Below are 24,519 nucleotides of genomic sequence, written 5' to 3' on the forward strand. Positions count from 1 at the left end.
ATTGCCACATGTGGCTCAGATGTGATTTAGCTTTTAAAACCTGGTGTCAATCTAGTCCAAATTAAGGAGGTTTTCTTCTTCTGTCAGCAAGATGCAACCAAATTGCCTTTCTGGATCCCTCACGTCAGATGAACAATCCTAATTCTTCCAATAATTGGGAGATGTGTGGTTCCTGCACTGACATCTCCATTCTGTGCCAGTGCATCAGACAGTTAGGATATGCAACCAAATGCATCTGTAATGCAGTTACCTGTACCATTTTTCTAGCATTTCCACTGTGAAAGCTGAAACCACAGTGGTTCCACGAGGCCGTAATAAAGTTCTCTCCTACTCATGATATTAATGAACTCACATGACTATTGCACTCAAGAGTTTATATTCCCTAAAAGATGTTTATAATAATGCCCACTTCATGTACTAGACCTGCATTTATTCTTTACTAAGTAAATGTTTATGTCAAATAAAACATGTACCTGATTGATTTATAGAACATTTGGAAAAGGCTATTTAGGAAAACTCTCTATGGCCTTAGTAAGTGACTTGTTTATAGCTAGCATTTGGTTTGTGCCGGCGTAATGGCACAGCCATCACCAGTGTCAACTCTGTAACTGCACACACCGCACCACAGACTCCAGCCCCAACGGCTCTGGCTGTGCCACGGCCGCGGCAGACCACCCCATCCAGAAGCGCACAAGGAGCTTCTGTGGGATGGCACTGAAAATATGCAACGCCATTTTGACACAGTTTAACCTCCAGACTTTCAGGTCCTCGTGGCATTTAATGTCTGCAGACACACAGACGGGCTCATCTCACCGTGTTGTGCACAGCACTCCATCCAGCACCAAGAGGCGCAAGGGGCTTGGCTGGACCCCTTGCCCACAGCAAGAGGCTGCACCTGCCAGCCGGGCTTTCACACCTCCAGATGGGTTGGCCAGGCCTAGCACTGCCCCTGACCCTTTTGCTTCAGCAGACGGCGCTGGGGGCTCCTCTAGGGCGAGCTACAAGTCCCGACATACCTGCGGGAAGGCTGAGGCGGGCTGAGAGGGCGGTGAGAGGCTGGGTCGGAGGCTGAGGCGGGCGCCGAGGGGGGCGGTGAGGGGCTGAGGCGGGCGCCGAGGGGCTGAGGCGGGCGCTGAGGGGGGCGGAGGGAGACGCTGAGGCGGGGCGGCGGAGCGGCCGCCGCGCCCCCTCGCGGAGCAGCCGCTGCCTGCGCGGGCCGGCCGCGCCCGCGGTGCCTCGCCGGCGTGCATGTTAATGCGCGGTAATTGCCCGGAGAGGAGAGGCGGGGCGGAGCGAACCGCCGGCTGCCCGCCCTCCCTCCCTGCTGCTCCCCTCGCCACCGCCTCTCATCCCCGGCCTCCCTGATGCCGAGGAATGGATAGAGCGGCTGCCCTGCGAGCCGCCGGCATGCTGGAGAGGAAGGAGCGGAGCGGTGGCGAGGCGGCGGCCGGCGGCGGCGCGGGGCCCCGGGCAGGCGCGGCAGCGCGGGGCTTGCCGGCCGTGCGGAGCACGCTGCAGCAGTGCGGGCTGCTGCAGGACCTCATCGACATCTCGCTCTCCAACCTGCGCGGGCTCCGCACGAAGTGCGCCGCGTCCAACGACCTCACCCAGCAGGAGATCCGCACCCTGGAGGTACGGGGCTCGGCAGCCGCGGTGGGGCCGGAGGGGAGCCCCGTTACCGCCCCCCAGGGTGCCTGTTCTTCAGAGCTGGGGGCCGAGGCCTGCCCCTCGCAGGGGTCGCCGGGGCCTGCCCCCTCCCCCGGCGCCCTTTCCCCTCAGCACCGGGAGCCGCGCGCCCTCACCGGTGCCGCGGCCGTGAGGCACCCCCTCCCTCCCTCCCTCCCTCCCTCCCTTCTCCCCCGGGCAGGACGGGGTGTGGGGGTGTACGTGGAAGGGAAGGGGGGTAGGAGTCCCCAGCCCCGCTGCAGCCCTGTCAACAGGGGGGTCGGTCCCCTCCCCAGCCGGGCTGTGGGGCCAGGCTGGCCGTGGCAGGGTCCCCCCCGCCCCCCAGCCCTCCGCCGCTAGAACGGCGTCCCGCGGAGCGTGGTGCTAAAGGAGAGGAGAGGGTGCGCCCGGGGAGCGGGCGGGGGAGGACAGGTGCGGGGGAACCGCTGGGCAGGCCCGTGGGTGCCGCGGCCCGGGGCGGGTGTGGGGCGCCCGGGGCTGTCGGACGGGTTCGCGGGGAGTGGGAGCTGCGTGCGGTCGTGCTCCGGCGCCCGCCGCCCCTCTGCGCTGCCCTGGGGCCTGTAGCCGGGCTCCTGATGTCACTGTGAAGGTAGATGGGATGTGAGGTGGGGACCAGAGGTGACTTGAGGCTCCCTAGCAGAAGGTGGGTCGCCACATCGCCTGTCCTGGGAAGCTGGATAGACTCACGTTTTCCCTCAGGTCTTTGGTGTTTGCTTCTGATGGTTCCCGCCCTCTACTCCAGGCCTGTCTCTCTATCCCTGGCTCGGTTTCACTGATCTAATCTGATCCTCCTTTTCACTCCGTTGGTGTGGCTGACAAACAGCATCCCGGTCCGGGTTGGAGAGATGTTTTGCCGTTTAGAAAGATTGTATGAAACTCTTTAAGCACAAAACATGTGCTGTTGTAATGCTTTCAAAGAAGGGCTGAATCTGTACACGAGTCTGCATAAGTATTTAGAAGAGGAATGTAGACTTATTTTTGCTTGGTTTGTTTGACCTTTAGATACTTAAATAACATTTCCTTTTACCTTGTGTGCAGGTAGCGTTGCTCTAAGCAGAGTAAACAATCCCCCCCTGCCCTGCTCCCTTCTTTCCCTAGTCTGGTACTGGAGGCTGTGGGCTAGAGCATTGGGCCTTTAGGAAGAAAGATCATTACAACAGTGTAACTGTAACAAACGTGTATGCTGCATCCATCACATGAGCAATGAAGCTTGGGAAAAAAATGGTGAAACAATAGGTGGTAGGTAGCTTTTGGCACAACCTCTTGGAAATCTATCGTTCTTCCTTCTCTTTTCCTCTGCCTTTTTTGTAGTTTTGTTTGTTTGTTTTGTTTTGTGGGGTGTTTTGGTTTGGTTTTTTCAAATTTGTCACACTCTTTTTCCTTCTGCCACCTCCAAATAGCTTTCAAAAGGCTATTCTTTATAAAACAATATTTATGTAAGCTTTTGGCAACCCTACTGACGGCCTTTTTAATGCTCACTGTCAATCAGCATCATTTCGGAAAATAATCATCAGTATTTTTCTGGTGGACCTGTTCTAAAAGGAAACCTTTATTCACAAAGGATAAAGGCCTGCTATCATCTTCAGGTTCTTCTTAAAGAAACAAAGGCTGTTTCTAGTGATAGTTGTTGAGTGTGTGCATGCGTGCCTCTTAAATGTTTATCTGCTTAAACGAATGGGTCCCACATTCACTGATGATCATAAAATTTATGACCAGAAAAAAATCTTAGTTGAAAAAATTGTTTGATGCACGGTCCAGTATATGATTTCTCTGGGAATTCAACCAAGTACTGGATCTCTGCCGAGACGTGAAGCTATGGGCATGGATGTAGACTCTGTGCCCTCTGCTCTGTTCAGTTGCCTGTACCAACATGCATGTTGTCAAGCATAGCCCCAGTCTTGTGCTTAACTCGCTGCGCCAGTCCGCTGTGGGTTTGTCTGCAGATGCAGAGCAGAGAACCAGACTGTAGGAGATGAGGGTCTGTGATTACTCCCCAGGTTGTCACTTCCCATGGCGCACCAGAGCGTGGTGGGCTGCAGCGTTGTCCCAAGTACCAGGTGGCCTGCCTGTGGCATTACGTGGTGTAACTACTGTGCCTTGGTTAATGTGTCAGAAATGCATGTGTGGTCATATGCATTTGCCTATCAGCTCGTACCAGTAGAGACAGGTGCTCTGATATTGCAGAGCGCCAGCGTTACTGATGGTTTGACTATGGTGCGCAGCTCAGTGCAGACTGTAGGCAACTCCTCAAGAGTCAGTAGTTTAACCAGAAGCTAGGAGCTCGGACATCTCCAGTGCCTGCTGTGGTTCTCTGGGTGGCCTTGACGAGTCACCAAATGGCCCTGTGGATCGTGATTAGTGGCTACTAGCGACATGGTTGCTGGGCCTGCAAGCCTCGTCTGTGCTTTGGATTTGAATCTACACGTCTTCTGTTCTTGTGCAGAAACTTTTTCATGGAAAAAGAGTTATGAAAACTTAGCTGCATAAGTATAACTGGTAAACTGTGTAGCAAAGCCACAAGGAAATGATAAAACATGATATAGATAAAAGCAGCAAACTGGAAACAGGAAGTACTAGTTTGGGAAGGGAGGGGACTTGACTCTGGAAGTTGAAGAAGTAGCTCCTGAGGCCAAATGTGAGGCTGCACATGTGTGATTTGAAGACAGTCCAATATGCTAAGTCAAAATCAGTTTATTGATCTCACTTTTTGGTTTTATTCAAAGGGACAAAAAGCCAGGGAAGCTTCCGTAATATGATTTGTATATAGCTCATATATCTCTGAAAGTTCTGTAATGTCTAGTTTTGGTGTCAAAACTATTAACTTAACAGGTGAAGAGATATCTCCTTCAACGCAGTCTTCATATCGGTGAATGGCAGGCGCTCAGACCACTGATGCATGGGGGTGAATGCTGTCAGGTGGAGGTGCCTCTCTAAACTCTATACCAGCGCAGGTCAGACAGCACTGCGTGCTCATTGCCATTTCTAATCCCAAGGTTAGCACAGCCCTGAAGTAAAGTTATGAAAGTAGTTGTAATGTGAATGGGATCAATAGCTTAAAACACCAGTGCAAATTCATTTAAATGCTTGTGTAACTTCATTTTTTACACTAGATGTACTAGCTTGGTCCTTTTGGCACCACTTCCCTCTGTGCCTGTTCACAGCTTAGATAGCTGTCATGTACACCACGTTTCATAATGTGTGTGTGTTTCAAAGTCAAGAACATCAACCTAACTAAAGGTATTTGAGTGCATGCTTATGTCCCTCCCAATTTGCTGAAATGCTTTAAGTCCTTCCTCATTCCTCTTGTTTATAAGGTCTTCTCAAAATAAAGCACATGGTAGATAAAGATTTCAAACGGGGACTTGACAGGTAAAGATAAGCACTCATGGTAGCTCAAATGAGTGCAAGGAGAACTTTCTGTAATACAGAAAAAAGGGGTGGAAAGAAAGGGCTATGGGAATTGCTTGCAAATAATGTTTTGAATGTAGATGTGCTACATGAGCTGACCCTGTTTCACCTGTAGGAAGGCCATTTCTTAGAAGGGCAGGGAGTTTCCCTGTAGTGGAAAGTAGATTGTGTTAGTTTGGTTATTAGCAGAATAGGTTCTCTGATGCCACAAGGTCTTGTATTTTTTTAGAAGTTTTATATGTTCTGCCGAATCAGTGCTTGAGTGTTTTTTCTTTTTACCCAACGCTTTGGTATATGACTTGCTTTCAGTTCTGTCCTGGCAGTTTTACTCAATTCTTAAGTCGACTACAAAACTGAAATGGAAAATAATGGTAATTTTAACCCATGCATAAGAGAGCAAAAAATGCCTTGCCATGTGGTGAGCATCTTAGTGTTGCTTCAAGCATCCTTGGAAAGAAACAACTCCGTCAGTCTTTAACTCTGTCCCTATGCTAATCCCTTGCATGACTTTTAAATTGATTTTGCAAAGTTAGAAGCATGTTATTTTTAGCCATATTTCTTTGTAAAAGCAATATCTTTCTGGATTCATTTCTCTGACTAAGAAGCTGATAAAGGGACTAGACTTGACATCTGTAGTGAAGCACATGAAACTTCTAACACTGCAGCTCAAGCCAGTCTGGTGGTAAGGAGAATATAGTCCTATGTGCTGGCTGCAGGGAAGGTTCCTATGGTTTCTCAATCTCTTCTGCTGGAAACAGCATGGCTGTGGGAATTACTATACTAAGTGGGACACCTTTTATTCCCCCCCCCCCACTTTTAACTGCAGCACAGATGAGGCAGGACCAGGCTGAACTGAGACCTAGAGTGTATTTAGATTGCAGATGTATTTTCTTTCTACCTTGGTTCTTGCATCATAAGAGCTAACTGCAGTGTTTCTGGCATGGAAGCTGCCTCCAAACTGGTTATGGTGGGAGTGTCAGGGTGGGGCACGGATTACTAAGATCTGCCTGCTCTTTAAGAAAAACTGTCCTCATTGCTCTTTGGCTGGACTATGTCTGTGATAGAGACACTCTTGGCCCCATGTACAAAGATCACTTTGACTTCTTCCTCAGGAATGTCTTCTGTTCAGCACCTCCAGAAAATATAACACCAGATCAGAAAGCCTGACTCCAGCTGTGCTGTGTCACAAATAAGTAAGTCTACTACTCCACAAATCAGTCTTTCCTATTGGCTGAATGATACCTGTGGATTAAATATGTTTGAACTTGCTTTGGCATTATCTTGATTCATTTGGCAATTTGGCTAGAAAAGGCTTATCTCTTAACAAGCAATCTCTAAGCAGAAACAAATGCTTTGAAAATGGGAGGAGGCATGAGAGGAGAGGAAGAGGAGTTGTAATCGTCCAAACTTGCAGACTGGAAGTTGGGCATGTGGTACGCATAAGGAAAGGAAGACTTTGTGTTTGTAAATTGGAAGTAGTGGGAGTAGTGAATTTTTCAGGCCAAACTGCAACCTGTAGCCACATGTTTATGAGCCTTGTTCAGCTGAAAAGACTTCCTTTTCCAGTAGGTCTTATGTAAGAGAAGAAGAAAGTCTCTTACTTCATCTTACTTTTTGCATATATGCAACACATTTGTTTTTCTTGAAGGTGTCTTCTTTTTTGTAGGGGATTCTCTTTTTTCCTGAATTTGTGCACTTGTTTGTATAAGATAGGCTTCAACAGAGATTCTGTTTGACTTGGAAAGAGGGAGAACCATATATTATTGACAAGTCTGTAGACATCATCTTTTCTTTGTGACAATGTGTCTCTGTATATGATCAGAATTTGCACATTGTAATGGAATTTAGCTCATCTCCTACTACTGATTTTGTACAGATATTGACACAAAAAGTCAGCAGTGGTGTTTTAACTTACCTGGAGTTTCCAGAACAAGCTCTGATGAGTAGATTATCATCAAGATGAAGATATGACAAGGGCCTCTCTTCACTTTTCTGTCAAGGTCTGTATGTACTTCTTGCCTTGGGTTGGATTCTACGATGCACTGATTGGGAAGCAAGAAAGGAACTATCAGAGTAAGGCTTTGTGCTGCCTTTGTCTCTCTAAGACTGCTTGTGTGGTCACTGGATTATGTTAAAACAGAATTATTCCTGCTCATCTTCATGCAGAGTCAGCCTGGAGAACCTTTCAGCAGCTGAATTCCAATAAGAATTCAGCAGAGTCTGGAGCTGAGACCTCTGTATGTACATGCCTACACACACTAACGGGAACCCACAGCCTGTCGTGCCAGACAACCCTCAGTCTCTGCATACGATTTCTGATGTTTATTGTATGTTCAGAATTGATCTAATCAGTGAAGTAGCCTTGAATCTCAGCTGTATCTAGCTAAACTCATGGATTTAACCAAGCTTACACAGATACCACCTGAGCAGAACTTGGTCTGCTACTCAAGTTCAAATGCTAGCTATTAACTGCATTTTACACCAGGAAAACCCCGATTAGTGTTACAGCTGCATACTAGTGACAAATTTACAGCTATGAGTCAGCATGGTGGTACACATATTTATCACCTGTTCTTGTTCATAAATAGGAACACTTAACAAAAGAAGTCATGTGACACACCAAATTGTTTAGGCAATAGTTATGCTTAAAATGATATTTCCAGCATAGACCATGTAATCTTTCAGATGCTTGAGGGATAAACCCTCACCTTTCTTTTAAGGCTAAAATTTCTTATCCTTATTTTCAGCCCACAGGGAATATTTTTTTTTTTAACTAAAAGGAAAATTGTAATGAAAGCAAGCCTGGCTATCTCTCACTGTTTTGGGGGTTGGAGAATGTATTGGCTAGATTACTGCTGTGGTGAAAGGCACAGAATGATGTATAGATGACACCAGCCAGAGATACTGACTCAGACATCTCTTAGAGACTTCCCTCCCTGCTCATTTCTCGCTCCCGTGGAGTAATCCCACACAGTTGACGCTACCAGCAGCACAGTAAATAGGGGGAACAGACTCTTTGAGTCTGGAAACACACCTGTCCCAAAAGAAATGGGTAGTTCTTCCAAGAGATAACTTGTGAGCAGTTGTGCATAGAAGTGTCGTGGGCACTCCTGCTTCTTGGTGGGAGTCTGAACCTAGTCAAAGACTAGCTCCGCGCAACTAAGAAACAGTTTGGCAATCTGGCTTGGCTTTGACTGCAGCTATTCCTTATTGGCATAGCTCGGGGGAGGGCAGGTGGTGGGTTGTAGTCCATGCCCCCAGAATCTAGGACAGGATCAGTCCCAAGTTAAACTAGAGAAACTCCGTATTGCTGATAAGGTGGGAGGACAACTGAGAACCACCAAAGTGTACAGGTGGTCAGATGTGTCTTTTTGCCTTAAGCCAGAGCTGCACAGAGCTGCAGCCACCTACAGATCCCAGAGGCATGTCCGAGCCCAGCTGTACTCCCACTGTACACACTCCAAGGAACATGAAGTAATCATCGATGCAGCTGTAGTGTTCACTTGAACCTGTGCTAGTTGATGGTTGCTAGCTCTGTCTGAGCTCACTGTCTATGTTGTAAACCTGCTTTTTGCACGAGCTGTTTATACTGAACCCTGGAGCATTCCTGAGGTGGAAACTCAAACCTTACCTTAGTCCCTAATATCTCCAGGCATGTGTGTATCACAGCCCAGTGTGATAATAGATGCCTTTTGTTCATCTTTCTCTAAGTGCAGCACGTGTATCTTCAGTCTGAGCTATTGGGGCTGTAGGTAGATGGAAGATGCAAATCTCATTGGACTTACACACCTGAGCTCAAGACTGTTCAACTGGCAACGTGACCTGTACGGTAGTGCTTTAAATTGCTGTTGAAATCAATGTGGTTATGCAAGTGCACAGGAGGTGAGGAGCTGGCTAGTGTTTTTGCTTCCAAGAAGAGATTGTGGGTTTTGGGTTTTTTTGGTGGTGTGTTTTTTTTGTTTGTTTTGTTTTTTTTTTTTAAAAGGGGCTGTGGGGAGAGATACTAGATGGAAATAGCTTGCAGCTTGCTGCAGAAGTGTACAAGTTTAGCCTAGCAGAGAGACTGTGATATTTGGCATAGTGGGCAAAGCACATGATAGCAGAAAGATATTAGTGTTAGTGTGGAAAAGACTAAAACGGAACCCAAAGCCAGAATATTTACTTGCTTTTGCTCTGTTTGAGCCTTTTCAGGTGTTATTCAGGCTATCATTCAAGATACCTAAAATTACTTGTTTCCTACAAAGTAAAGCCACAATGGCAGGTAAAAGCAGCCAGCTTTTCAGTAGAACTCTCCCCACCTAAATATGGGCTGTGAATTTTGTAGCTTGACTAGCAACACTTTTGGTCAGCCAAAAGTGATTCGGGGAAGGGGGTGTAACAGATGGTGCATGCCGAATGTGTGGTTAGGTGGCTGTGACTCAAATACACTTTCCATGCTTTAATGAATGAGAGGAAAAAAAGAGACAGCTTCCTGTTGTGTGTTTTGGTTTTTTTTTTTTTTAGCAGTGATTTTCCTAAAAGGAGAAAACAAGGAGTTTCATGTGTTTCTTCTGGTTATTCTTGGGGAGGTGGTTGGAGGGACAGTGCTGAGGGCTGGGGCTGAACCCCATTGTAGGGGTTCTTATCTAAGAATACGATTGGTGACTCCTTGTCATTGCCTTGAAATTTTTCCTGTGAGTGTGTTGTTTTCTGAACCCTCCCCTTAGATAGACATAAAGGGTGCCCTGGCCCATCACAGTGCAAAACAAGCCACTGACCAGGATGTCCTAGTTTTAAATTTCAGTAGCGAGAATCTATCTTGATGCTCTACTTTTTAAAGGACTAATTCCAAGTCTGCTGAGACTCACCACTGGGGCTATGCCGTGTTTGCACATGTCTACAGGGAAACGCTATCTTGCCCTAAGTTAGGGCAGGGATTGTCCAGAAGGTAGTTGAACAGTAGTTATTCTTTTAATGTCAGTGTAAATGGAATTACAAATATACAAATACCCCAGAACCTCCCTGGATGTTTGCTGGTGTAACTTGGAGAACAGTTGCAATGAAGCTGCTTCATGTCCATTAGCCATTCCCTGTCTGCTTTCAGGGTTCTGTGGGCAGAATTGGACCCGCTGCCTCCATCTTGCTTTTGGTACTTTTAAATTTGGATTTAAAGTTAAAATATAGCTGTCTTTTCTCTCAGGAGTGTATTCTAAAGTGAACAGAGGCTAGGTCTCTGTCATTCCTTTTCTGCCTAAAAGAAGATCTAATTTGTACTGTGCGCACCTTGGGGAAGCAGAGAAGAATCACGGGACACTTAATCAATAGAATAAGGAATCATGTTTTGATCAGGGGCTACAGAGTGCCTCTGACATGATTATTAGTTATCCCAAATGGAAGAGCTGTAATAGCAGAAGCTGTGAGGTCCTCTTTAGAGCAGTGATTAACATGACACTGGGATGCAGCAGACCCAGGCTCTGGTCTGGTCTGGTCCGACACTGCCCACAGGTAATTGACCACAGTTTTTGGAATGCAGCTAGGAGCCTCGGGTCTGGGTCCCTGAAGATCTTCAGAAGTCTTTTGCAAGTCAGTTTGACAGTGCAGAGACAAGCGTTTTCCTGCCCAGTTCTGCTCTCCTTATGTGCTTCTAAAACATGGCTTTGTTGATTTATCAAAGAACTTTCACTTCTGTTTGAAGCAATCTAAATTTAGAAAGGAAGTCTTGAGCTTCTCATTGCTCCTGTGTGTGTGGACTATTGTTGAGGCTTGCAGATTCCAGTGTGAGGTTTTATTTTTAGTTATTAATGATGCTGAATAAACTGGAAAGAAGAAAGAATTAATATGTTTTACAGATTGAGAACTTCAACCAGGCATCACCACTAAAAGATACTGGATAGGGGAGGTAAATGGATCTGTCAGTAAGTACGGTTACTGGAAGGTGTGTGTCGGTCCCCCTTAGGCTGCCTTATAGTGCTCTAGGAGACCTCTCCACACCTGTTTCTCTACCCATCCTTAAAGCATGGAGAATTTTCTAGCAACAATTTTAATCTTCTAGAGCAGTGTTTTCTTCTTTTTACCTTTAGAGTAAGCTAGAGGACTAAATCCTGCTTTAGGATACAGTTGCATAGCTCCACTGAAATAAGCAGAAGTAGTAAGTTTTTGTTGCTTAAAGCTTCCTGACTTTTTTAGACGTCTCCCGCTTAAAAACTGTTCTTCATCTGCCAAGGAGAACATTTCAGTTTATGGGCCTTTTGTCTTTCTGACCAAAACCGAAACTTTCCACAAAGTAAAACGTTTCTTATGAAGACTTTTAACTTTACTGTCCCACAATTTCTATAGAGACAGTTCTGAGTGTCTCAGACCAGCACCAGCTAGTAGTATCAGACTCTCTTAGTGCAGATCATATGCGGTGGTTTTTTTCCCCTGATTTTAGTGAGTTCTGGAAGCTATGCCCTTGTCTATTCTCCCTTGTTTTAAGGAAACAACTGACTAAAATACACAGGTATTGTTACCAGGAGACTGATCTGTTTGGGGAGATTTGCACAGGCCTTCAACCTGCTCCCTTTGGAAAAAGAAAGGTTTCTTTTTTTTTTTAATTATTATTTTCTCCTTTGAAACACAAGGGTGCCTGTAAGCACTCGGGAAGAGGAAGGATATCATAGTGTTGAAGTAAGCCAAGGGGAGCACAAACACCAAAGGCTTTTAGCATTTGCTCACACAACTAAGCTGAGAGAAACCCCAGAGTAGATATCAAAGGGCTTGTCAACCCCATTTGTATTAAGCCAGGATATTATGTGTGTTAAAACTGGTTTGGTCTTGCTTTGTGGGTCAAGCATAATATTTGTAGAACCACTGGCTGACTGCTACAGGCCTGACTTACACACTGAGGTATTGGTGGCATTTTGTATGGGTATAATGAGGCAGAGTTTCTGTGGGACACCTCTCAGTGCACCCGAAATTCCTGGACCATTTGCAATCATGGCCAGTAACTTGAGTGGAGTCTGTGGAAACAAAGGTTTGGAGGGAGAAAGGAGAGCTGCTGTAAGCCCGGGTCTTTAGCTACTGCACTGAAACACTGGCTGGATTTGTGCTGAGACCGCATTTGTAGGAGATGTCTTTTATAATGATGTTGAATGCACCTCTGTATCAGTAATTACCTATTTGCATCTAACCAAATGGGCCTTATCAGTTATCATCTGCCAAGCTATAACTGGAGGCATAGCTAACTTAGCAAGAGCTAGCTGAATACTTCTACTGGGGTGACACTAATATTTAGTTTTTGATTCTTAAGGAAACTAAACCTACAACACTATTCTGCTGCCAAGGCATGCTCCAGTTCCACTGATGTGTTCTTTCCTTGTTTTTTTCTACTGTATTATTCAAATTACCTCAGTTGCCAAGAATAACTAGTTTGTGGTCTGAGGCAAAGAGCTTTGAAGATAATGGACACCTCGCAACATAAGATTTCAAATTGAAGGTAGTAGCGTCTATCCCTTCATTTGAGTGAGAAATGAATACTTTGGCAGCAGCAATGCAGTGGTGATGCAGCACTGCTCTTAGCTGAAGTCCATGGTAGTGTTAGAGTGCTCCTTGCAGCTCCTCCCTGTAGTTGAGTCGAACTGCCTTTGCCGAGTTCCTTAATGAAGGGGCAGATCCTGCCTGTAGCATTTTACTAACAGATTTTTCAGTGTCCTTTTGAACTGTTGTGCCGAGAAGGCTGAGTTGAGAGAGACTTAACATCTGGCTTTGAGGCACCCAGTTTTTCGTGGCAGCACAGGGAAGAGAATGCAGAGCTGACAACTACGAAATATTCCTTCTTAAAGCTGCATACAGAAATTGCTTTGATCGTGCAGTGGTGGTCAACTTTGTGATGCAGTGGAGCAACTAGGAGCTGTTTGGAATGGGGAGTGAGAGACTGAGGAGAGGAGGCATCAACCAGTGCTCGTGGCTCAGGTGTCTGTGACAGCATGCCTGGTCCTGCAGGAATTGAGCAGTAAGAGCTCTGAAACATGCTGACCACCCACTGTTGTGAATGCTCTTGCCCAGAGAGTTCAGGGTTAACACACTCCTTACGTACAGGTCTTTGAGAAGAGAAGGGGTGTAAAATGCCTGCTACCTGTCTAGCTCCAGAGGCCAGTTTTTTTATCCCCTCGCCTCACTGACTTCAACATCTGATTAAGGCAGCTGAAGTTCTGACCAGAATGCTGGCTCTTCCTTGCAGGGGTAAAGGCAGGCCCCTTTCCAGACAGACTGGAAGTGTGCGTGATGCGGGAGCCTGAACACTGTGGCAACAGAGACCTCCTAACTGCCTGAGGCGCGTTTTGGGGCATCGTTCTTATTGTTAGAGACTGCTGCTGTATGTCAGGAGAGCTTTGAGCAGGCTGCTGGGGAGCTCACAGAAACACCCATGCTCATTTCTGGCCACCTTTGTTGTGCTAACTTAGCCAGGACTAGCTAAATCCTTCTACTAGGGTTAACCTGCATCCTCTTTCCAGTTCTCTTAATGCAAAATGCTTGTGGTTCTTGCCTTTCCCTGGCAGGGCTGCACTATGTACCTTCAGCCTAGGGAATCCTGCTTGTGCCTGCTGTGGGTGCATCATACCCCTTGACTGTCTCTACTCTGCAGTGTCTTTCCAGCTGCTCAGCTTTCTGCCTTATCACAAGGCTTTGTCCTCTGGCTTGAGTGTTGCGGACAGCCTCTCTGAGGCCCCACAGCGATAGCCTGACTCAGCAATTTTGCACAGTTCTAGCTTGATCTTTCCTGCAGCTGTAAAACCAACGCGCAGGGGGGAAGGGGAAACACATGAGGAAACGCATGGTGTGATCCCTGCGCCTCCCCTTCACTCCTCGTGGATCCTCTACATAAATAGGCTGGCTCAGCCCTTTCCATCTTCCTGTATTCCTGACGAGGAGCCTGGTGTGAAGTCTCTTCCATGCTAGGCATGGCCCCTTTGTACTGCAAAGAATAAAGTCTCCATATTCAAACTGTATTTTGCAGGGTGGGTTAGCAGCATGGCCTTTATCAACTTTCCTGACAAAGCCTCAGTGGTGTGGGAATAGTATCGGCGAGCACTGCAAGTCTCCGCATTGCTAGAATTCTTTAGAGTTCTTCTAAATGCTGAGCCTTCAGCCCCTTAATGCAAATAGCTCTGGCTCTGAGATTTATCTGGCCTCAAACTTTGGGGCAAAGGACATGGGGAAAATTGGAGAAAATGGGTGAGGGATTTTGAAATTTATCAGTAAGAAAGGCTTATTTATTTGGGAAAAAAATATTTTGAGAGTTTTTCCTCTAAGAAGTCCTGGTACCGCCTCTTTTTGCAGTATTGGCATATTAAGTAGTCCAAAGCGCCTTCTGTTCACGAGAGAATGTAGTATGGTTTCCATGCTGCTGTGCAGATGGCTGCTGAGTTGTCTAAGGATAAGACTTTCTAAAGTGCATGACCTTCCTGTCCTTAAATGATAGGCATACTGGGAAAGGTACTTTACAAGTTAACTTGCGCAGCAGCAGTTGTGAGAAACACCCAGGAGAGGGTTGAGTTTTGCAGTGTTTGTTTTCAAAGTGTGAGATAGTCTAACAATTTTACCCTTAACAAAAACCAGCATGTACCCAATCCCAACGTAACTGACTGCAAATAGATTGCAGCTTCTGTGAGATCAGTGTGGATAACATGGCAATTGCTTTGCTTTGATCTCATGTAGTTGCACCAGAATCAAGCTTAATTACTTTGAAAGCCTGTCTCTGAGCAACAGATTCTCTTACCCGAACTGGGATAGACAAGCTCAGAGACTAAGCTGAACAGTAATTTCTGCAACTAGTGGAAGAGTTATGTTGTCTGTCTTCTGAGGTTGCAAAACAATGGGGAGACCTTTCACAGCTTAAAATCTGAGGCTGAGTGAGAGATGGGCAGAAAGTGGCAGGTTGATCCAGTGGCTAGTGTCCCCTCTCAGGAGGGATGGTTCAGTTCTCATGGGCTTTCTAAGTCACTTGGGCAATTGCTGGGGTATAGGAAGATTTTTTTTTGTAAAATGAGAACAATGGCACTTAATACGATCAGAGCACCCCTCCTTCACCCATCATACTGGTGACACAACACACACTTTCACTGAAGAGGCTTCAAATCCTTTTCATGTGAGGATTTCATGTAGATTCATGTGAAATAGGACCTATTTGCTTTAGCTAAGGGTCTGACCCCAAAGCAGGAAGCATTTCCTGTTTGGCCTCTCATAATTTGGGGATCACAGTGCCCCTGCCATTGCAGTTGCATGTGCAGCAGCTAACTCCCAAGTGAATGACTGGAAAAATCTCTTTCCTTAATGACTATTGTCCACTTGAAGGGCTGTCTTCCAAATCTGTCTAGAAATGGTGTGGTTGGGTACCTGCCAAATTTTGATTTTAATATCTTTTAATGTTGCTTTCATTTCCATTTTTGTTTATGCCTTTGCTGTTGGGGAATGGGGAAGGTAGTTAGCAATATATCCTTAAAAGAAACCGGTTTCCAGGTGCTGGCAAATTGGGCTATAAATATGCATTTGTGGCTGAGGGCTGGCATGAACTCTGTATGAGGAAGGGATGATTTATTCTGGTTATTGCACCCTCTAATGTGGGCTTATATGGGCAAGAGCTATTCTTCTGGGTGTCTGCACTGCTAAATTTTTTAAAAGTATTGAGGATTATATTGGAACAGTTTCCACTCAACCTTCTGCACTCAGCTCAATCCCTCTGTTTACCATAACTTTGTTCTGCTACTCAAAAAATCAGCTCAGTTTTACTGTGCCCAGTGACAGGGACCCAACCTGGAGGTGTGTATCAATTTATCCCATCCAGAAATAAGCATGACTTCTAGGCCAGAGTATTTATCTCTTCTGAAAATCCACAGCATGTCTGCTGCTGCCTGGCTGTCCAAGTTTGACCTATTTGTAGAATAGGATTTAGGGCCTGCATTGTGACATACCAGTAGTGCAGTCTGCAGTAGTCTGTAACATGCTAAATACATGTCTGTATTTATTAAGATTATAACATCTCTCCTCTTTAATGGCAGCTGAGACAGCTAAGCAGTGAAACTCACTCAGACATGAGAAGGAGAAGAGAGGCACATCTTTTAGAGATGAGCCTTGATTCTACCCTGGGCTGCCCTTCAGCTGATGGAAAAGAAATGCCCTATTTTCTGGGTCTACCTTACTGGAAACACAGTTCCAGTTAAAGCAGCGTACACGTGGTTCATGCCCTTCTTATGAATTGTACTTCATTCTACAGAGTACAAAGGTCTGTATTTTCTTCAGTAAGTTCTTAGTTTCCAAGCAAAACCTTGAACTGGGTGATATGCATTTGAACTTTGGGGCTACTGTAGATTTATACTTAACTCCCTGATGTTAGGTTTATGTACATGTCTGTTCTTAGGTGTGAGGTAAGAAATAACTCTTTTCTTCAAAGGCTGAAAGGCATGGAGAACATCTGCTGTGAGCTGTTGTTCCTTTATCTTAAAGCACATAAGATTTGCAGCAAGGTAGTTACTGTGTTCCTGTATTTTCCAACTATTCTTTAATCCACAAGACACATCTTTCACAGTACAGCAGATACACAGATTTAAAACTAATGGCCTTGCAAAGTTGTATAGTATTGGCCACCAAGTACTGTACTCATTAATGGCTTGATTGCTACCAACAGTCCTCCATACAGCCTTCATAAGAAAGACTGCCAGTTCTATGACTCATGCAGTTCCTAACTTTACCTGCTGTCTGCTGCTCATCACTAAAAGATGCAGTAAACACTTTCTAACCTGGTTGCCTAAGAGATTAGGTACTTACTCTACAGGTGCCAAATGCCACTCATGAGGACAGCCAGTACTCTTGCTGTCACTTCAGATGCCCAAAGGCAGAATGAAGGAATGACCTCCAGAACAGCCAGCAGCAGACAGGTGGAGATCACCACAACTCAATACAGATAAAGGTACCTTTTTCTAAATTATTTTCTCATGTTCTGATGAGCTTCTACTTGCCATCTGCCCTTTACACAGTCATCATATCATTATCTGTTCTTTCAGAGACAATTTAATTAGATCTTCTTTCAGTAGGTTTTAATCAAGTGCTATGGGGTTGCTGGTAAATTATTTACAGCCGTATCACTTGATGGAACACTTGGTCTGCTAAAGGTATCACATAAGTGACATCTCTGTAGCCAAGACTACAGCTGGCTTTAACTTCGGACCCCGCTTGTGTTCCTTAGGGTTATCCAGTTGACATCAGACGAATGTCGGGTTATGTGAGCCCACTTTCCTTTACAATAGTAGAAACTGGATGTGACTGTGCTGAAAACAAAGGAGTTGAAGCAGTTTAAAACTAGAGTAAGAGCTGAATTTAGCTCTAGTCTCTGCTGGCTCACTTCTTTTATAAGTGCCTTTCAAGGTTGAATACCTTCAACAGTGTGGCCTTGACCCTCACTTGAAGCTCCAGCTACTTAAACAAAAGTGCTGTTGTACTGTCTTCAGAGTTGGTCTGATGTAAAGTGAGTGTTTTTTGAATGGGCAAGATGGTAAAAACCAACACTCAAATAGCAAAGGATAACAAACTGAGAAAGTGGATATTTTTAGAATACAGAAGGATTCTTTCTCTGCCTTATTTCACCTGTCCCTTAAGGTGGTGAAAATTTAACAGCTATTAAGATATCCCTTCTTCTTTCATCTTACTGGATACTTGTTTCAGCAACATTACTTTTTTTCCAGTTCAGCTCACATTCTTTGTGAGAAAACCCCAGCATGGGAGGATACCAGGCTGCCTCCACCCAAGTATACCTGTAAGTTTACAGTAATAACCGTCTTCCATTCATTGTTTACATAGCCTCTGAAGTAAAATGCAGTTTGAAGATATATAATCAGTGTTACAGAACAGTCACCTATGGAAACGTTATTCCAGGTATTTGTTATGCTTATTTGGTGTTTACAATGAGCATAAGTTTGGGTGTGTTTTTAGTGCTTAGTGTGCAGGCTGTAGATGCAACTCAAGTTCCATTCATTATTGGAAAATTACTAAGTACTTTTGAAGATGTTTGTCTTTCTTGCTTCTGTCAAATTCCTTCCAGTGCAGGATTTAAAGGAATAGTTTTGCAGGTTCTTGGTGGTGCCTTGCTTCACTTGTTGGATTCATCAAGTGCTGAGGTAGAGAAGCACAGCTCAGTGGAAGCTTTGTGGTCTGATCCAGAACAGAGGACAGTAATATGCCTTTATTTTGAAGCGCAAATCTCAACTCAGTGTATGGAGAAAGGATATTTGATACACAATGGAAGGCCATATCTGACATCAGGCCAGTGAATTTACCCTGATTTTATTTCTCCCATATGCATGGTAAAGAAAAAAATCCTGGGTTGACTTACCCTATGCACCTGATCTATAAAAGTTGATGCAGAAATTGTCCAGACTTCGTAGTTGCACAACCAAGTACAAAATTTGATGTAGTTATCTTACACGATATTTAAAACTGGGCTTGAAGGAGAATATAATGATTGTCGGAGTCCTGTTTCCAGCTATTCTGCCATTGCTGGTCTCCAACCTATAAAAAACTTTAATCATTTATACAAAAAGTGTCCTGTGCTCGAAAGGCTGATGCTTCCAGATCAAAAGTTGCAACTGACTACTTCTGCACGCCACTGCACAATGACAAAGGACTGTTTACCAAGATTACAAGACCATGTGACAAGGGCTTCTAACTTATGTTTCTTGCATCACATATAAGGCCAATACCACAGTAAATTGGCATAATACCTTGACAATGATAGTATACCATCAGAGCTGTTTCACCTTTCAAAGCCTGTGTCTTGCTCTTGACCCTCCTTTATTGCTTTCTTCCTTGTTCCTCTGCCTGTATATCAGCTTTGCTGCTCTAGCTCTTTCAGCCCCTTCATAGCATCCAGAACCAACTCTTATTTGTGTTTCTTCCTTTTGAGCCATATATGTGGCAAGAAATTTCTTGCATGATGCTCTCATCCGTGCCCCCGTAACATGCAACTACTGCTACCCATGACCTAAATAATATTCACTGTTTGTATAAAGATTTCATTTGTTCACACCTAGCTTTAAAATCTCTGCCACTGAAATGATTACGGGAATGCTTTAAAGTCCAATTACTCTAAGGTCTTTCTCTGCATTTTTAAGAGCTTGGACCTTTTTCTGAGGCTGATAATGAACTATTAGTATAGTTAGGAATCAAGAATAGCATGTAGGAGAGTGACTCTTATCATTACCCAAGCCATGCATTCTTTCAGTGGATAAGTGCAGATGTTTGACTTTAGGACTTTAGGAAATGATGTTTAGGGAGGTCCTGGAAACCCCCCAAGAGACCAATAGACAACTTAGCAGGTCATTGTATCTCGCTGGAGATCATCATTTGTCATTAGCCTTTTGTGAAGGAAAAGACTAATTTACAATCTTATTGTGTAGATACACTGGACGTGTCAGCATGTTTTGAAAGGCTCCTCAGAATGAACAATTGGGGTGAGAAGTTGTGTACTCTACAATTCCTCCCCTGCCTACACTCAACCCATGCTCTTTTATCCTTCCTCATTCTACAGAATGACCAAAGACAAGAAGGGAGTTTTTAAATGTTTGTAAGTGAAAGCTGAGCATGTTACAGTCTCAGTTGAAAGGAACTGAAAGCAGTCCACCTATTCATGAGAGCATTGCTACTAGCCATGGTTTTTCTAACCTCTCTTGGCAAGTAGCTAGGGCAGACACATTTCAGAGAAAGTGCTTGTAGTCCTGATGTTACTTAGGATTTGGGAGACAGGACAATGTGGAAGTTGGGATAGGAAGGGGCTTAGTGCAATAAAAGTGCAGTTGTAATTCTCACATTGGCATGGCTATTACAGATGGCATGTTTGAGACAAATGGAGCCTTAGCATTGCTTATCTGGATCAGGTGTCTGAAGCAAACTCCCGACAGGTTATCTGGTAGTCTCAAGGTTCAAGCTCAAGTGAAATGGTATAGTAGTTGGCTTTATAGCCTTGTCCCTTCCTTTCAGCTGCTGTGTAACCCAAAAGCTTTTTCCTCTATCTTTCTCCCATTGCTGCGTTTGTTGGTTTCATGTATATCATCACTGGTCTGAAGCTTTGTGCAGCTGCTAGAAGAGTGTTTGTCTTTGCAGCAGAAGGCAGGTTGCTCTGTGTCGCTGAAAGTGTTCCCCTCCCCCAGACTTGGCTATTATTTATGCAACATGATCTAACCCAGAGTGGCTGGGAGCCGATGGTCCAGAGTTCATTTCCAGTTATTATTGTAGTACAGAGTCAGTCTGGTTAGAGGTACTCATTTCCAGCACAGAACATATACCCTTTGAAAGCATAAACAAACTCTAGGTCAGTTTTACTTAGCTTCATACACAAGCGTTTCAGCTAAACAGGAAAAGCAAGCTAGAGTTGAAGCACTGCAAGAAGCTGGTTCAACAGTCATCCATACTAAACTAAGTAAGATCCCTTCCAGTAGAAGAGGTATGCAAGGAGCACTAAGCTCTAAAACAGCAGTGGAAGCTTCCCTTTTTAGTCTCTAGAGATGTATTGAGTACAGTTCTTAGCTTTGCCTCAGTATGTGTTTGAACTTCTGAGCTAGGGCATAGCTGAATAAAACATAAGCAGAATTACCTTGCTAGGTTGGGGGTCAGACTTCAATGGCCCTAGCAGATGTGGCTATTCTGACTTTAATGGCCTGAGCAATTACACCTGCCGTCACAACCCTGTTATGGTATGTGGGTGTAGCTACTCTGGAGTTCAGTCATCCTAGCTACCACGAACCAAGCTAGTCATCTTAACTGCAATGCTTTTTTTCCTTATTATCTAGGATACTACTAGAAATCCTTCATAGGCAAGATCACCCAAGGCTCTGGCTTTGAAGGCAAGCGTGTTCAGAAGTTGTTGGCATGGTCTCCTAGACTGGAGATTAAAGAGGCTGAACTACGTGAATCACTGCCCTCAGTGTATGAACTTCTAGCGCTGGCGTACCATCTTTGGTGTTTGCACAGTCCCAACAACAGTAATCCGATTGTTACTATAGCCAGCACGGGAGCACTGAGTTAGTAAGGGTGCGTGGCTACTAGCAGTAAAACATCCCTCAACTGTACCTTGCTGCATGGTAATAGAGCAGTTTTTCAGATTTGAGGCTGAAAAGACACTTTGTACAGCTCAGTATCTGTACTTAGAGATGAGACTACCTTATGGTAATTGACTCTCATTGCCTTGTTCTAGCTAGTAATCTGTATGCTGCCATGGGAAACAGGGGGTCAGGCAGCTCATGGAAACAAACCAGTGTCATAGGCAGTTAAATTCAAAGGCAAAGTTTAATAGGGCAGCACAGCCTGAGTGGGGAAGGGTTTCCTCTGAGCTGGGCAAACAGGTCACGCAGGTTTCCAGACACTGTCCTATGTGAGCAGAGCACCAAGGCTGCAGGAGCTGGATGCTCTCGGGTAGGAGCAGCAGCAATACTTTGTAAGATCAAAGTTTAGCAGAGTTGAGGCTCCATAAAGTACTAGAGTGTTTAAGCTTTGTTTAGCAAAAGTCCATCAGAATGGTCACAAATTTAAGTTCTTTGCAGTTAATTAAGTTCCTCCTACAAAGCACCACTGGTATCATTAAATTCATAGTTTCTAACCCAAGATTAACAGCTTCACTTTGGTCCTTGCTATAGTCTTTCCTTTAGGGAGACACGAGCTTGGATATCATGATCTGACCATTTGTGCCCTATTTAGGGAACAGAGGTCACATCCTGCTTTGTCTCTGTAGAGGTGACTCCTACTCTTCCTGTTGCCTCACTTTCTGTTCATGTCCCTGCAGAATAGCAGGGGGAGTAGTTCTCCTTCCTTCCTAGTCCAGTACAAAACCTCATTCAACACACAGTCAAAGAAACCCAGCAACTGAACAGCAGTTTTATAGCAGAGTAAAACAGTAGAGCTTATGCACATAGCTCACCTCAGTAACTTCAAAACAAAATCAGGAAAAAGGCAATAAATAAAGCCTTTCTGCAACACCATTCTTCTGCTTCATAGCATTTTCCCACATCACACATTAAACCCAAACTTCTTCACACATTAAACCCAAACTTCTTCAACTAGTCCTTCATTCTCATTACAGTAACACTGACTCCTTCACTGGGATGGGCCTGGGGTTTCAGAGAGGATTTTCTACCTGTAATCCACTGCAGGGAAATCCCTCCTGTGTTTTTGGGTGATTGGCTATCCAGAATGCTGTTGTCCCTTGTTCCTAATTGCATAGAAGTAAATTTCTCAAACTGCGTTAAATCTCACAATTCTTTAGCTTTCTGCAAACAGTAGAGTTAAGTGAATATACTAGGAGTGTGAGTACTTCTACACTAGGAAATCACGAGTGTTTTGGAGAAGTGATTCTTCAGCTGAGGATACCTCAGGCATAATTGGAATTTCTGTGTTGGAAGTACTGTAGCCTAATTGTGAGATGTGCTTACTCACCATGGTGCGTGGGGGTTGGTTTGGGGATACTTGCCTGGTGGGAGGCATGTCTTAGACCTTGGGGGCTGGGCTGGCTGTTCCCTTACATTGTCTTCTCACTTATAAGTCAACTACACTTCACAGAAGTATGCCTGAGACTGTAGTGTGTCTGATTTTGAGACAGCAGAAAGGCTAACCTGAGGACACATGGGACTGCAGAAAGAGAGGGAATTGGAAAGATAAGTGGTGTGGGTTTACATGTTTATTTTCTGAGAAGGAAAGAGAGCTGACCAGGGAAGCAAACTCAGTATGATTCCCACTTACTAATGACATACCCAGCCCTAGAGGAAAGATAAAGAAAACTCATACAATCCATTGACTCAATTGTATTTCTGAATTGTTTTAGGAGTCTTTTCTAGAGCTGAGCGGTGGGTGAGCCACTTTCTACTTGGCAGCTGAATCTCAGTTACGCTTGCACAGATTTTTCATTCCTGTATTTTTGTGCCTCAGTGCATTGTTCATAGTGCTCTGGAAGCATTCTCTAAAATTGATGAGCAAACTGAAAAACTCTGATCCCCACTGCATGGCAGAACATACCACAGTTTCTCTTTTTTCCTCCTAAAATCTGAAACAAGGAAGTTTGCTTTATATGTTCAAAGCAGTTTGAACAGAGCAGGTTTTAGTGTATTTTGCTCTTTCTGACAATCCCAAAATGCAGTCTCATAGCAGCTTGTTAAGATAAAGCTGTTCTGCTGTTTTCAAAGACACTTCCACAGAATGTGGCAAGTTGCCACATCCCAGTTAAGCAATTTCCTATAGTTGACATATTTAAAAAAAAAACCAAAACCACGTGGTTTTCTCACCCATCTCCCTCCTCCATTTTCACTGCAAGAAGCAAAAAAAAAAACCAACCACCCACCCCCACAACACAGAAGCCTCCACCCCTGTACTAATACTTATGCATTTGAGATGAGTATTCTTTGGGAAACCATGGAAGGCCAATGTCTATTAGCGGCATGCTTGTGTATTTTGATTCAGTGTGTAAAAATCTTCTGATTGTAAACATCTGATCTCTTAGAGACAAATGTTAATATGGAGTGGTGGGGAATATTTTATATCAAGTACGGTGTAAATAAAAAATACTTTAAGACTTTTTTTCTTCCTGAATGGGTTACATATTTAGAATCCAGTTATAGTCCAGAGCCCAAAGCTTTTATAGCTGTATATCTCTTAGTTGCTCTGGAGAAATGTTACTGGAGTATTATATGCTAGGATAGAAAAGTGCATGATGGATAAGGGAGGCATACAGCAGTAGAGAATCTACGCCCAGGAGCTGAAGTCTGTCCAGCTGTGTGATGCTAAATTATTCTTAGACTTACAACTGTTGGCAGTACAAACATCTTTACATAAAGAAATAAAAGCTTTTATGTCAATAGGTTTTTGTCTTTTTCCCTCTTTTATATGGCTCCTCACCTGTTCTCCTCCAAGGATATTCAAATGCATTCAAAGAATCAATCCACTGCTTTTTGCTGAGAAGTTTCAGTGGAAATAGTGCTGGTAGCAGTAGTTTGGAGGAAACTCTGCTTATTGCATCATGAGAACAGAACACAGAGTCTTGGCACTGGTGATTGTAACATACATGGCACACTTGAATTTTTAAGAACTGGCTTTTTTAGAAATAGTATTTTCTTTCATGGGGGTAGATTTGCCTTTTTTTGCTGCAGCAGACCTCAGAAGCAACTCAGTAATGGAATTTTTGGGAATCCTGCCCTTACAGATTTCAGCTTGTGATAGGGGAATGAACGGGTAGTTGTTCAACCACATAAAGGAGCACTGCTGTATCTGATGCTGTGGTACAGTTTAAAGTAGAGAGGCTCACTTAAAATGCCATGCTCTTTCTCACTTAAGCAAGGGGGTAGCAGTAACTGCCTTGCTGAGTTCAGTGGGTGGATGCGTGCCCTGTGAAATGGGGTTTTGGCAGGTGCATTTAAAAGCTGAGTAACAACTGATTTA

General features: G+C 44.5%; 1 protein-coding gene across 1 annotated transcript in view; it reads left to right on the forward strand.

Moving 5' to 3' along the window:
- Positions 1 to 1,203: 1,203 nt before the first annotated feature.
- Positions 1,204 to 24,519, forward strand: part of KSR1 (kinase suppressor of ras 1) — a 75,381-nt gene continuing 52,065 nt past the window's right edge. The window contains exon 1 of the mRNA XM_072881802.1: positions 1,204 to 1,632. Coding sequence (XP_072737903.1) covers positions 1,375 to 1,632 — 258 coding nt within the window. The 5' untranslated portion in view covers positions 1,204 to 1,374. The remainder of the gene's footprint in view (positions 1,633 to 24,519) is intronic.

This window comes from Ciconia boyciana, chromosome 17 (assembly GCF_034638445.1).
Source record: "Ciconia boyciana chromosome 17, ASM3463844v1, whole genome shotgun sequence".
Lineage (NCBI taxonomy): Eukaryota > Metazoa > Chordata > Aves > Ciconiiformes > Ciconiidae > Ciconia > Ciconia boyciana.